Raw genomic sequence first — 16,417 nt, 5'->3', positions numbered from 1 at the left:
TTAACCTGACTAAGTAGGTCGGATAATGAGTGGAAGAATAGTTTATTCCAGTTAAGTGGAACTAAAACCCAAATTTCACAGGTTAAGAAGTCATTTAAACATTTACAAGACTTGAAGATAAATCAGACCAGAAAGTCTCCAAGGTCCTAACATCTGTGAGAGGTGAGGAGAATTTCACAAGCCGTGGGTGTGTGGATGGATTTTCCACATCCCCAGCTGAGCAGCAGTTTATGGAAAAACTCATCACAAGGTTACCTGCCTTCTGCACAATGAACATATTTATCTCCTCTCACCTCCGTAGCCGAATGGTTTCCAGCAGCACATCTGCCATTTGTGCCGAGGAGTCAGAGAAAGCAGCATTTAGCATGAATACCTAATGAGCTGAGTGAAAGAAATTTGGCTGAACAAGCTACAAAATAAGACACACAACATCTTTTTGGTGGAATTTGATTTTAATAGACAAATAAATGTCACAGCTGTATTCTCCATACATCATGGTCCTAAAGTCTGACTTTTCTTTTGCGTCCTTGCAGAACATTTTGTATCCGGGGAGAAGCTTGCCAGTAATTGCATCTGGTGGAACAGATTTGTGTAATGTTTGCACAGCCTAGAAAAGCTCCCATTGGCTTAATTGAAAAAGCAGAAGCGGGGTCCATATTTATTGAGCTCCAGGTTCCCCTCGAGCAACTCATTCATAGCGACTTCAAAGAACAAACTGATTCCAGATCAGTGATGTCAAAATAGACACATAGCCTGAGATGTCTCTCGTCAATCAGTAGAAATACACAATTACATATTAAGTCAGTAATACTCAGCCAGCACAAGCCAACAATCTGTTTTTTTTTTTTACTATACATACAATAAAAGAGTAAAAAGAAGGTGATATGTTTGATATACACTAGGTTGCTCTTTGATCATGTCAGAATACAGGCAGATGCATCTCTTTGGAAACTTCCAGTCAAGGTGACACTTTATACATGAGCCTTTAAAGTGCACCCCAAAAGAGAGAAAGTTGAGAACGAAGGCAATCCAACCCTGATCATGAGCAGAGACGAGACAAGTAGGAAACACAAGACGACTCCTCCCTCATGCTGACTCACCACTGTGACCAGCAAGCGCTTCATTGTTGCGTTTGTGCATATGGTCATTATTTCTCTATAAACTGTGACTCACATGTTGCTATTCCAGATACACACAGAGAGCATAAATAGAATTAATAAAAATATATATCATCTATCAAACTTTCTAGTACTTTCATAGTTTGTTTCACTCAGATTTAAATGCATAAAAATGCACAATCCCAGCTGGAATTATACTACGAGAGACAACATAAGTACGTAGACAAAAGGGAAAAACATGAATTTATCAGTAATAACAGGAAGGAATGGGAGGTCACGGTGGTGGTGGTGTGTGCATGTGCATATGTGTGCTTGTTTGTACATGTTTATATGCATGCTTGAGTGTATGTAATGTAATGCATGTGTAGAAACAATATATCCATAAATATACTGTACATTGGAGAGGCAGTGTGGTGCATAAACTTTTCTGGGGTCTTATGAACAGCAGGATCTAATCAGCGTCATCCTGGGAATGTCTTCATGCTGTAGCAGCAGCGTTATTAGCTGGGGGCGCCTGCTTCGGAGGAACACTGATGTTGTCATCATACGGGGGAAGCAACACCTGAAGTAATAAAGAAAAAAGAGAGGAAATATATAAGAAATAACATTAATGCAATATTATGAGTTTGCTTTGCACACATAAGACACAAACGACCTCAATTTGAAGATACATATATATATATATATATATATATACATAAAAAAAGAAAAAGAAAAAAAAAAATATATATATATACATACATACACATATATATATATATATATATATATATATATATACATACACATATATATATATATATATATATATATATATATATATATATATATATATATATATATATATATATATATATATATATATATATACACACATACACATATATATATATATATATATATATATATATATATATACACATACACATATATATATATATATATATATATATATATATATATATATATATATATATATATATATATATATATATATATATATATATATATACATATATATACACACACACACACACACACACACTTCAAACAGTTATAAGACAGCAGACGACACCACAGTGACCCAAGTCTGAGTCTCACATGACCCAATGCTTTAAATATCTTGTTAAATTTGTGTTGTACAGAGGTAATACATGTTGAGGCTTAGATATGTTTAAAAAACTGCTGAATACAAAACAAGTGAAAAACAGCCTGTATTTGTGACTCTACAGTGTTTTGAGACATGTGGACAAATGCAGCCGTAACCCATTTTCCTGTGAATGGAGGCTGACTGAGAGCAGATTTATCTGGCATTACCCACCACTCAAACGAAGGATAAAGCTGTGAGTTCTGCTTTATTTTATTATTGGCTATCTGCAGCGCAGAAATCATACTCTAGGTTGGAAAGAAGTTTCTTCGCAGTGCTGTGCTGTACGACAGAACCAGAATCAAGCTCTCAGAATGAAGAATTCGTCTCTTTATTTTACAGATGACGCCTTCTAAAAACTTTTTCATAAGAAAACAAGAATAAAATAAGTTTCTCTGCTGCATCTTTTCCAGCACAGAACTAAATGTGGAGTCAAAAGCTCTCAGCTGTGACTCCACACATGGCAAAAAGAAGTGTAGGCTCCCTGAACGGTCCAGCTACTTTCATATACAACAGCATGTGTTGGAGACATGTCCATGCAGACAGCCAGACACAGTCCTGCCTCTGTGACAACAAACCACGGCAATTTGACTTAAAATGGATTCATTTACAGATATTTAAGCAACAATAGAGACGTTCTCAGATATCTGCTTTTCTAAAACACTGAGCCTGTTTACATGCCTGTCAAAATCAGACATCTGGAAGTAATCAGATTACTGTGATAACTTGTAACACTTCTGCAATACAATATTAGACAGGTCGTAGTTTACATTAACGGTGCATTGTTGGATTTCATCTATAAGTATTAGGGATGTGAATCTAACAACAACTCATGATTCAAGTCGAATCGGATCTTTGGGCCGACGATTCGATTCAGAATCGATTCTCGATTCAAACAGATTTTCGATTCATCATCATCACACCTAAATAACAAAAGGTGCTAATTTCCCAAGTAACTTCATTCTTCTATAAGCTAGAAAGAACTGAGAAAATATTCGGGCCAATTCGATTTAAATAGCAAAATGTACAAAACTTTTTTTCTCGTCATTTTTCTTCTTTTCAGTTTAAAAAAAACAACACAGCAGCCAGACGTCATTCTGCTGCTTTAATGCCCAAGAAGACACGTAAAAAGATCAATTTAAACATTAAATATGACCATTTTTATAATGGATTATTGTTATTTATTTGATAAATAGATTTTTTTAACAAAAATATCGATTTTAAACTCGTGAAGCAAAAAATCCTGATTTTTTATTTTTTCGAATCGATTTCCCACCCCTAGTCAGTATGGTGACATCTCCTTCTGTTCAGAGAGCCGAAAGCCCATCACAGGGCCAACTCAGCTTCAACAGATTCATATCAATTCATCTATTTATTTTACCCAGCTGTGGTGAAGAACTGAATCACGGTGGCGAGTGGAGGTCATTCCAGTAGCTTTCAGAAATGCAGTGGTTCACATCAACACTGCATCAGTCACACACTGCTCATATCGCTCTCAACCTGTTCGAGACCTCACAAAGACACATTTACACATTCCCAGCTGTCTCAACGTTTTCTGATTTGAACAACTCAGTAAATAAACTGCAGGTTTCCTGAATTTGCTGCATAATAAAAAATAAAAACGTGATATAAAACCTATTTCAGTAACAACTGCTTTCTTTTAACAAACACAGCCCTGCCGGGCACTGAAGGTCCAGGTGGTTGTTGCATGGGGTAAAGAGATACAGCTGGTAATATCTGCTGGCTGCAAGCTAAAGCGGACAGCTCCACAATCTGCCTCTGCATCTGCAGCCTGCCAGACAAGCTCAGTGACGGCACCCAAAGGGAGAGGAGCTCAGCGAGAGTCATCTCCCATGTCAAACTCATAAAGAGAAATGTCTCTCATTTCCCTCTGTGACACATTTCAAGGGTTACTTATTGCTGCTCTAAAGCCACACAAGCAATTGTCTGTGTGGGTGTGAATGACTTTTCAGTATGTCCAGGAATTTCCCTCATATGGATTGCATTATTGCACTTTTCACCTAACCACTATATTACTGATGCAAACCACTAACCAGAGGCTACAAACCTGCCTGCAGCCTGACTAAACGCAGCTGGTGGCAACTGAAAACGCATACCTGCAGAGGTGAGGCTGATGTAAAGATTCACAGAGCCAGCTTCCTGTTTTTTTCTGAACGAGCTGGACAGAGGCCTCTCATTACATTCTTTACATCTCAGGTGTTTTAACCATCTGCAGGCGACGCTGCTGATTTAAAGCCCAAAACACCACAGGAAACACACACACAATGTATTAAGATGTGAGCCGTTGTCTCAAGTTGCAAAGAATGTCGCACTTGGAGGAGATTTAAGTTGCAGACTGGGAGGACATGTTTGTCAAAATCTAGCATGCTGCTAGGTCTCATATCAGCCCTAATGGAGCCAGTTCCTCGTGTCTTTGTTCTGATAGCAAAAGCAGATCATTGGTGTTTCTACAGACTTCTTCTTTCTGTCAGAGTATAAGTACTTCTAATTGGTGAGTGGGCAGCAGTGGTCACAGAGCAACAGGACACCAAGAAGAGACCCAGAAACAAGCAGACATACTGCTTACTGCATCAGCGCAGCATCTCAGTCACCACTCTAATGGTTTTGCCAGCATGGAGCCTCGACTCTCCATCAGGGTCTGTTCATCCATCCATGCTACTGTAGCCTCTGTAAAACCGCCTGCTACCAACAGCCCAGCTTTATATTTCCTTCCGCCCTTCAAACATGACGAATTTACAGTTTCCAGACTGGCGTGAGCAGAGGAAACCTACGCAGATGATAAAAGCATGAATAGTGGTCTGGACTGAATAAGGAAATCATTTTTCCACAGTTGTGAGCCGTTTTGTTGACTTTGGAAGATGAAGAAAGACGCACAATCGAGATCAGACATCGATTAATGCGGCCCCTGAGATGACGAAAGAGCCATGAAAGATAGTTAAATCAGGCAGCAATATGTGTGTTCGAATATAAACAATGCACCTTCTCTTTTTTTCCCCACTTGTAGCATTTCTTGTTGTGGAAACCTGCTCCTCAAGGTTAATGCTAATAAAAGTATTTGTACAGCTGCACGCTGCACATGAGGAATGCCTGCAGTCGCTGTGTTGAAGCCAGAGCACTGAAACAAAGTTTTGCACACAGACATCTGTTACAGCCAACAGGAAAATAGGATTACCATCTAAACAGGAGAACATATGTTTACGAAAAATCACCTATTTTTAATGCAACTTCCCAAAAAGACTAGGAATGGAAGCAGTCTAGAGCCAGATTCTCTTATGTACGGTACTGACAACCAAATCCATGAAAAAACCAAAACCAGCAATGTAACTGGTGCTGGTTTTCCTACCACGTCTTGGTAGCTGCACCCTGTTGTGTTGCATCTTATTCATCTGTGATTTCGTGCTTCACTGTTCTGCAAAAACGAATAAGTGAGCCTCGCTGCGGTGCAGGACCCTCTCCATGAACACCCACACTGTCATTTATTCTGGCTCGGCTTCCCAGATGTGTAACAACTGCATGTTAACACGCAGCCACAACTAGTCTCCAAAAAAACTCATATTTACTCCTATTTGGAAAAAGATTTCTAGAAGCTACAGCATGATTGCTTTTGCTTTTTTCACATACAGTTGTGCTCATATGTATTCATCCCCTTTCATTAAAGAAAAGGCTGAATTTACAGCAGTCACTCAAATAACTGGAGACTTATAAAAGGAACAATGACTAAACATTTGCAAAAATATAATTTAGTAATATAAGACACTGTTTTTTCAGTTATTTGAGTTGAAGAGAGAAAAAAAAAACCCAAACAAATTGGTCCTGGACAAATTAGAGCACTTTTCTGTTGAACAGAGGGACAAAATACCTGTCAACAGGTGCAGAAGTCTGACTGAGAGGAACAGAAAACACCTGACTGGAGCGGAAACATTAAAGGATTGTTCAACTAAATATTAGTTTATGAGTGATGTAATATGTAATAAATCATCTTATTTGTTTGCTTTTTTAAAAGATATTTCTATTGAACCAGAATTAGAAAAAAATGTAATGATTTTCATAAAATGTTTATTTATTATTACTTTAGTCAATTTCAGCTTATTTTACAGGCAGCTGTTTTTTTCCTTCTTTAATGAAAGGGGATGAATAAATATGACTGTATCTGTTTTTTTGGAAAACCATTGTAATAATGGTTTTACAGTCAACATGAATTTAACTACCAACTACGTTGGTACTGATGTCACTTGTAACGCTGTTCAAATGTTATCCCTGGGAATGTCATGAATTTGTGTAGTGGTGAAACCAATGTAAGTAAACAGAAAATAAAAATAATTTAATTCATTCAAATAATAATAATAATAATGAGTAAACAAAATTTATTCTCTTTACATTATTGCCTTTTTTACATAATTCTGTGACATGATGAATAATTACTGAATCTGACGTCCCTGGTTGTGTAATTTCTGTGTTTTACATCTGTACATTAGCAGGAGTTTGTCTTGTCTTGTTTTGTTTGTATCTTAAATATTGTTTTACGTTTAATCTGTGAATTGTTGGTTATAGTGTATTGTTATATGTTTTATGTTTTTGGACCCCTTCGAAAACGAGATGGCGCATCTCAAGGGGCATTCCATAAAATAAATAAATAAAAATACACGACTGGCACCTGGCTGATAGACATATCAGACTTAAATTCTGGGGTCAGATGTGATCCTACTTCTCCAGAAGCTGGAAAGGAACTGCATCTTCCAGGACGACAACACTCTCCCCAACTATATCATCACAGAGTAACCACAGAGTTAGGGTTGGGGTGGTTTGTCATGAGTCCAGACCTCATGTACCAGTTGAACCCTTGTAGGACCAGCTTGGGTGTCCTGCAGGTGCTAGAGAGACCAACACAACCACGATGCCTGTGGAGGTCTGAGATGCTATCCAACAGCAACATGTGACCAGTATGAGGAGGAGGGGCCAAGCTCTAAGGAGGTTTCGGACTGTGTCAAATGAATCGAGTGTAAAAATGGCCAATATGTGTTGTTTTCTCCTTGTTACTGTCGGTGGGGGGAGAATTACCCACATGTCTTACAGTGTGGTTCATCCCACAGAAGAATAACCTGTACAAGAGATACCTTGTTGTAAATGTAACTAATCAGGCTTTCCAACTATATAATACAACACCAATACGTGCTTTTTAGAATAGTGCTGCTAAACCTTTTTCTGAGAAGCAGATAATGTCATATAACTTAAAAAACATGAATTATTGTTAACTTACCGTGGTGTCGTTGGTCGTAACATAGAGAAGGATTTCAGAACCACCTCTGCCGGTCACGTATCTGTAGCAGTTCCACACACATGCTATCAGATATGCCTAGAACCAGGTAAAAAAAATAGAGTCGTAAGCTGCTGAACATCTATAATATTCTGGAAATATAATAATAGATATCAGGTAGCAGAACAGCTGTGGATGAGTTGATCAATTGGCCCCAGATTTAAATATCAACTAATGTAACCTGTCTTGTAAAATTTTCTACTTTACTGTCTTTTATCTCCACTGCCAAATAAAAAATCCAATTTGGTCCACATATTTTATGAAGTAATAACTACAAATGAATAATTGTTCTTTAAACTGATCTTTCCGTCACACTAAACTAAGATGGACGACACGTTTAACGCTCTGCTAATGCTAAACATTAGCATGTTAGCATGTGAACTGGTAGATCATGGCTTTTCGCTCTGATCATTATTGTGCCAATTGTTAGTATTAAAGCTGTTCGATATTATCGGCATACTGATATTATTGGTTGATATCAGCGTTAAAACGCAATACGGAAAATTATTGGTGCACATATTATATATCAACCTTTACAGCTTAGTCTCCTCTAACTGATACTGACAAATTATGTGAGCTGTCATTCATAGTTTTCCAGATAATTTTGTTTGTTTGGTACATCTTACTCCAAAAATATTGGTATCGGTTGATATTGGTATAGGAAATTAAGAGTTGGATAAAATCTATATATCAGATATCGTTAAAAAAAGCCAACACAAAACATCTCTAGTTAGTAGGGTTGCACCGATACTGTTACCAGTATCGGCTCAGTACCAAGCGTGTGTACTCGTACTTGGTATTAATAAAAGTGTACCGATACCACACTAGTCAAGCTAGCGCAGATGTGTTTAATGACATGCTTCGGACATGTTTTAAAAGAAATAAATGCGTTGAATGTTCAAATGTGACATTTATTGTTACACTAAAAGCCAGATCTTTGTTTCCAAACCACACATTTATAGTTTTATTTAGGTAAAATGTGCCAAATCAGGGTAAAACTTGTTGAAATTGTTAGATCTGTAATGTTATTATATCTGTATTGGTGAGGTAACTTAAGAAAAGATGGGTCATTTATGACAACCTGATGAAATCTTACACAGTTATAACAGCAGTAATAACCATAGTCACAATAATGTTCACATAAACAGGTCTGGTATCGGCAAATATCGGTATCGGTAGATATTCCAATCTCAGATATCGGTATCGGATCGGAACGCCCAAAAAGTTTATCGGTGCATCCCTACTAGTTAGTATATCTGAGAGCTGGAAGATGATTGTAAACTTTTGTTACAGAATCCAATTTTTAAGCAGTACTTCTGACATTTAGTCTTCTTTTATGCAAATCTATGAGCCAAGGTGTTCCAAAATAAAATAAAGTCACGTTGTCTCTGGGGAGGCTGTGGCGTAAGTACATTTTCTGCACACAGACACAGATGGCATCATGGTAACATGAACAACATGCATAACAGTAAATGTAATGTAAATATGACATTATCATCATGCTGAAATTCAGGGTCCATTTTTAAAGTTTTAGTAAAGATTTCCACATCATTTCATAACAGTAAAACCAGTTCCTGTTGTTCTTTGCTGTCCAGAAATCACCTGGCTCACAGCAGGCAGCTTGCTACTGGATAGTACGCCTCCGCCAAACACAGCACCATCTGCTGCCTCCATCTGCTAGACTAGAGCATCCAAAGCACATCCAAGCTCTCTAACTTTCTTACAATTACAACCCAGTTAAGAGGCCTCTGTGATGCTCCCACAGCTGTCTTACACAAAAAGTCTCCACAGGAGATACATCAGTGTGCAAAGGTAGAGACAGCTTGTGAGAACGTCGGATGTGCAAAAGGAATTATTTCATCAGGAAGAACTGATCCGCACATCATCACTATCAGGCAGGACTAAAATAAAAAAAGTAACTAGTTACTTTTTACTTCTTTAAAATGTAATGGTGGCTGTAAAAAGGCTGTTTGGTCGGCTTTAAATGGAGTGTGGTCTGCTTCCCGGGATAGTACGAATCATCTGGCGCAGTATGAACACCAAACCAACACTAATTCACCAGGTAGATACATGGAACACACACCGTGTAGACCAGGGGCGGGCAACTCCCCAGTTCTGCAAGTCTTTAGAGTTTCCCTGCTGCAACACACCTGATACAAATCAATGGGTAATTAGCAAACTTGTGCAGAGTTTGACTTCCAGCTCTACAGAAGTCTGCTTATGAAGCCTATTAGGTGTCAGGTGTGTTACAACCAAAGGCTGCGACACTTGCAGGACCGCGGCCCTCGATGACCGGAGTTGCCCACCCCTGGTGTAGACGCATGCTGTCTGCAGGACAGTCCACAAACAACAGGCTAAAAGAAGTTATGATGAGGTCATACTGCGCTCATACATCCCACTAGAACTCTCTGAGCTAAAATAAGGCTGATCAGCTACGAGTTCTCCTGTAAATTAGATCTATTAACGCTTTCCTGGGAGATCCGCACCCTTTCAGTTCCAACTTCCAGCTCAGGTCCCTGTTTTAGGCTTTTACTGAGCGCACTGAAGGAAATGATATTATAAAATATCAGAATGATTTTGCACAGCAGCTGATTGACCCGACTGATCAGCAGACAGAGGAGTTTCCTGATACTGATCTGGAAAGTCAAATAAATTAATTTCATTAGAGTAAAAACTCCAATGTGTTTTAAACCATCTTGCTTTATTGTAAAAAGTCTATAAATGAACACATGAGCTGTTACCTAACTCACATCCGTCTCTATGGCAACGTGTCCAGGCAAGGACACACACACACACACACACACACACAGGTAGTGCATGCAGCACCACACAGATTAGTACTTCACATACATGCAGACACAGCTCAGGTAACGCAGGAAAGAGCGTTTCTACAGTATAGTAAAGTAATTTCATTCCTGATATTTTAAATGCAGTGCGTTACTTTACTTTGTCACCCAAAAAAGAAACATTGTTTCTGTAACGCCGCATTACTTTGTTCGATTTAACAACAATAGCGGAAGTCCAGGTATTACTATAATACTTAAATCAGAAAAAAAAAAAAGTCTCACAACACAGTTAAATTGAATGGAAAGTGCTTTATTGGTCACCCAGAGTATATTATTATGTATTACATTAGTTTATAATAGAAGCATGAATTAAAACCTTTCCAGTAAGTTGCGATTTTGTAAACTTAACTTGTAATTTTTGCTTTTCTTAATGTCATACAAGTAATTCCTCCCTGTGTTATTTATATTAACATCACGTCCTGCACCCATAAAATGCATTTAAAAACTTTTTGTGTCCAATCTTTGGGATTTGCATCCATCTAAATGATGGAAACAAATCTAGTTTCACCATTTCTATTTTTAGTCGCCACAAAGTCACATCGGAACATCGTGTCCAGATGCGGCAGCCAGTCTGTGTCCCACATTGCATAATATTGCTAATGATGTCAGGAAACTTGTGGTGGTGCCAATAAGAGCCCTGACAGCCAGTAAAAGGGTTGTAAGTGCTGATAAAAATATACTCAGAAAAGAAAAGTTAAAAAAAATTACCTTGAAGCCAAGAATACAACCAATGAAGAGCAACACGATGAGCACCAGCCAGACGTTACTGAGAGCTGCGACCTCCTCTTTGTACGGGAAATTATCAGGCTGCACAGGAACCAGAAAAACCGCCGTCAATACACAGCAGCGATTTCATGTGAGGTCACCATTCAGATATAGATACATCCATATAAAACCATAAATGTGCTGATCTTACCAGTTGCTGCAGGTAATCCTGTATCGTGTTTGGGTAAACCACAATGCTAACAGCCACCAAGGTGTTGAGAGCAAAGTCAAATATTTGGTAGCAGAAGAAGGGGATGATCCAGGCCGCACGCAGCTGAAATGAAAACATTTATTTCAGGTATTTAAGACACGCAGGTGTGTTATATAAGTATAAAATCAAATTGGATTTCTTGTGGAAATAAATCAGAGCTTGACCGAGATCACAGCTAGATTATTATTTTTTTTAAAGCTAAAAGATGCATGGTAGCAGAAAACAACAATAAACCATTCATGCAGTGGAAAATAGCATTTCAGTGCAAGCAATAAACATTTTGTTTACCTTATAAGCACCATATGTTGCCATCCCACATATAAGTATCATCAGCAGAGAGATCGCTGAGGCAATGCACATATCTGGAGCAATAAGAAAAAAAGGGGGTTAAAAATCCAACTTTTTACTGTTTATTGTAGTCAGTTCAGTTGAGACAATTTCTCATTGCTTTTGTGAAAATGTTTACAGTCATGTTTAGCTGATCTGTAAGCAGAACATTGTGTGCAGAAAAAAATGTTGTGGCGCATCTGCTAGCCAGATAAAGACTTAACCTCCACATTTGTAGGCCGCTCTGTGTCAGCCTGACCCCGTATCACCTCAGTATGGCAAACGAGAACCAATGATTGTGTTACATAAGGACAGGATGCGGCAGAATCAAAACACATGCAGATTCACTGGAAAATCTCAGTGAAAGAAGAAATATTGCTATCCTGTGACAGTATTTCCATCATAAACTTACAAAAAATATTCTACTGCTCTGAGTCACAGGATGAATCGTATAAAAACAAGATGAGAGGAGAGTACGGAGACTACTGAGAATACAAAATGCTCGAAAAAAACAACAAAAAAAGCATGATAATTCAGAATGTGACTTTACGTTTTTGTAGGGAAGTGAAGAAATAAATTTTAAAACAAAAATATTTTTACATTTACATGTTGTCAAAGCAAATTTATGGGCAAACTTGTCCATATTTAACAGAAACCATTATTATTGGTGTGAAGTTGTGTTTGTTTTTCTCTTGGAGGATTCAGTTTAATTTTTTTTTTTTATTACTATTATCAAAATATCAGGCAGAGTCATGTTAACCATAGTTTGCAAACTTTAGCAGTATTTCAGGTGCTGTGTTGAGAGACTAGCCAAATTTATGAAAACATGTACAAAAACTAGAAGCCGTGAAATGTCCATTTGGTTCTTTATATGAAGATGAATCAGAAGACTGACACTTGTGTTTGGTATGATTAACAAATAAAAATATAAAAACATTGTTCAATTCAGCTTTACATAGCACCACTTCACAACAATGTCATCTTAGGGAACTTCTTGTTGGTTTATTGCTGGCTAAGTTATGCTAAGCTAAGTGTGTCTGGTCTCCAGTTCTGTAGATATACAAAAATAAAAAATAAAAAATAAAATCTACTTTAATCATTTCTGAGCAAATTAAAGTTTTCAACTTTAAGCTTTGGAAATATTTTTTCCTGGAAAAGATAAACTAGAACCACTTGGCCATTGTTTTAAATGTTAATGCTAGCTAAGCTATGCTAGCTAAGCTATGCTAACCTAAGTACTCATCAAAACCAGTTTCGTGATTACTGAAATAAGATTTGAAGTTCAATAACTACAGTTTATGTGTAAAAACACATTTTTTGGCTAATCGATTTAACATTACAAAAAAAAAAAAAAAAAAAAAAAAAAAACAGTTTATAAGGGAATAACAAGACATCAGTCTGTATTGATACATCCACTCAATGATGACTGAGTGAATAAATTTGATGCAATTTCAACATATTAATCAAGCATTGTTTCAGTAATTATTTGTAAGATCTTCCAAAGAAAGAACATTAGTTAGTTTTTTTTACTGGCTTTGTTCTAAACATCCATCAATACTTAACCCAAGAAATAAAGCAGAGATTTTTAAAATCTTAAAAAGCCTATTTACAAAAAGTAGAAATAAGTAAATAAATATATTTGCATATACGTACAGTATATGTATAGTTTGATATGTCAGTTACTGAAGTGCAAAAAGCATCCATCAGAGGGCAGAAGACATGCATCAAACTGTGTACAACAGAGTTTTTACCAATTAGTGATGCAATAGGTCTTAGAAATATGTAAATTTCAGCATTGTACAGTTAATTTGATGAGGAAAACGTTAATATTCAAAGATCTGGTGTGTAACAATAATGTAGACAGAATACACTACCTTGGTTATTATAAACAAGGTCTGAAAGATTTACACTATATCCTGCTTTAATCTACAAGTATTCTGTCAGGTTTCTTTTACATTACAATGTGCATTACATCTTTTACATTTTCATTTCGATATACAGAATGTGACATGTCTGTTTTTCTTGGCCATTTCCTTCAGCTTGTCACAGAAAATCATCTGCCTGGCTCTAAGCCTACCCTCTCCAACCTCTTCTCTTACACCAACTTCATTTCCTCTTTCACTGCATAAATTAATCTTATTTTTAGTCTTCCTCATAGTTTCAACATCTTCTACAAATATATTCACTATCCCTCCTCTCAACATGCACAAGCCGACTTAGCCTGATGTACTTCTGACACACTCATTCCTCATCCTTGTCACTTGTGAGAGAACGTTGACACTTACTGCAACTTCCTGTTTAGCCTCCTGTCTTCTCCTCAGGGTCAGTTTCTCCACACCATGACCGACTCACATATTTCATTTGGCAAAGGTTTTATGTTGGATGCTCTTCCTGACACAACCACTTGCACTTTTCTGGGGTTTTTTTTTTATTTTTTTATTTAAATGTCTGACTAAGCACGGAAACAAAATCATGTTTTTGTTCTCTACTTGTGTTTTCTGAATTGATATGCATGGACATGGTTGAATTAAATCATGTGACGTCTGATATGGATTGTTGGCTTTTGACTCAAATCAAATTCATATTGTTTGGGGGAAATTTTGTGATATTGGCAAACACTGAAGCATTATACAACTAATTGATATTTTACAGTATTGTGATCAAATTCCTGATTTACATCTCTATTGCTTACTGCCTGATGAGCTTTTTATTTCAGTCAACAACAATCAGAGCCAGTCCACCATAATAAGGCATGTCAGGAGGTCTGCTACTGTATGGAATAAAAGAGAACATCTGAAACCAATATGGAGTCACAGAAACATCCAAATCATTCTTACTCTGATTCGTATGTCAGATCTGAACCTTAACATCTGCTGAGATAAGTTAACTATGTCACAGGTCCATGTGTGTCTCTAATGAGGGGGTGGCACTGCACTCTCTGGCTCAAGTTGCATTAATGGATCACCCTAATCTTCTAGATCAGGAGCAATGTAGTCAGTCCCAATCAGAGACTCCCAGCACCATGTGTTGTGGGCCACTTCATGCCAGACTGTTAAGGTGTACTCCAGAGCTGCTTAGACGGCTTTTCGGATGCACAGATGGACTTAAGCGTACATCTCTGTGGCTTTTGTGAGGTTGATTTTTAGAAGGACTGACTGTTATCTCTATAAACGTTGAAGTCCCTTAGTAAAATGGTAAATCATTAATTGAGTCAGATGGAAAACCCAGTTGAGCCAACCATCCCATGAGCAAGTTAAAACCATCTGTGGCTTCAGGTAGAGAAGGAAGAAGCCCAACAGGTTTCACATGTTTACTTGAGAATACAGAAATCAGCTAATTAAAACTCTCCAAAATCTCTTATTTAGTTCTGTGGGACTACTTATGGGAGATGTAAAGCACTGGGTTTCTATGCTACTTACTGGCATCATCCATGACATCCAGGTCATTGGCTAGCTCTGCGCTGGTCAGGTGGTACTGCTCAGGATCACTGAGTGCTGTCAGTAGGATGAGTAACACCACCGCATTGATGAGCTTAGGGACAGAGGACATATGGGCAAATAAAGTCAACAATATGGACTATTGGACAGATGGTAAGCAGAGCAGCATGGTGAATCCATCAAACACAAAAAGCATTTGAGATCCTATAAATTGATTTATCCATAATCTATAAAATGGCATTTGAAAACAGAAATGATAATAATTAAAGCTTTCCTTGAAATGAATGTTGGACTTCATCTCTACAGTAATGCTTTGCGTAAGTCTTTGCTTTGCTTTGGCCAGTGTTCATTATGCAGATGACTCATACATCCCCATTGATGAGGTGAATGTAATGGAAAATTCTCTACAGTCAATAGGCAACCTGACACAAACCCAGCTACCTGAAGAGGTCCGCTGTTAATTTATTCATAGAGAGCGGAGAAGGGATTTTTCCACATGCACTCTTTGCTCTAATGAACCATGGCCCTGTACATTTACTCTGCACGTAACACAACTATATATTTCTTAACCTTTGGCAAAAATGTACATAAATCATTCAATGAAAGACTTTGTCAGATGTCAAACAAAAAATTGTTCATTATTCATAAGAAAAATGTGAATTACTATAAATTAACCTAAAACCTGATCATATTTTATAAGCCCATTTGCACCCAAGATCACTGACAAACAGGTAAAGTCTGCATGAAAAGGTTAAATAAATTAAAATCTTTCTCTAATAGCAAGAATTTAATTAATAATACGTGACAACAGTAAATAATAATAATAATAATAATAATAATCTTGAAGTATGCGTCCAGTGATGAGATCACCCTGATGATGTCGTCTCTGGATGTCTACATGCATGTCGTGAGTGACAAGACAGAGAGGCGGTGCTCACCATGTACCATACCCCCAGGATGATGGTTCCTGTGCGGACATGGCAGCACAGACAGCAGCTCGTGGAGTACCAGCGGTCCCACGGGGACATCATCATCTTCTCTGAGAGCATTGAGGCGCGGTGTTTGCAGGAGAGAAAGATTCGTCTCTGTCCGAGCAGCGTCTGCTGAGCGTCGCCTCTCACCGAGAGAATGACGAACACAAATGCCTTGTTTACTTATAACCTGAGCAGATTAAACAAAGCTGCGCGTGGCGGGGGGGAAAAAAGCACTTCCGGTTTCAAAATAAAACCTC

The 16,417-nt window shown here is 37.7% G+C and overlaps 1 protein-coding gene across 1 annotated transcript; it reads right to left on the bottom strand.

Annotated features, from left to right (window-relative positions):
* Positions 1–1,254: 1,254 nt before the first annotated feature.
* On the bottom strand, positions 1,255–16,235 carry LOC306756232 (lysosomal-associated transmembrane protein 4B-like; the record flags this gene model as incomplete). The annotated part of the gene is made up of 7 exons (XM_079240932.1): positions 1,255–1,680; positions 7,544–7,639; positions 11,155–11,253; positions 11,363–11,485; positions 11,711–11,784; positions 15,169–15,280; positions 16,125–16,235. The coding sequence occupies 7 exons, from the start codon at positions 16,233–16,235 to the stop codon at positions 1,597–1,599; spliced, it is 699 nt and encodes a 232-aa protein (XP_079097058.1). The 3' UTR covers positions 1,255–1,596.
* Positions 16,236–16,417: the final 182 nt, after the last annotated feature.

The sequence above is a fragment of the Telmatherina bonti genome (assembly GCF_933228915.1).
Source record: "Telmatherina bonti genome assembly, chromosome: 5".
Classification (NCBI taxonomy): Eukaryota; Metazoa; Chordata; class Actinopteri; order Atheriniformes; family Telmatherinidae; genus Telmatherina; species Telmatherina bonti.
The sequence above is the reverse complement of the archived record's forward strand: the minus strand, read 5'-3'. Positions and strand labels throughout refer to the sequence as shown.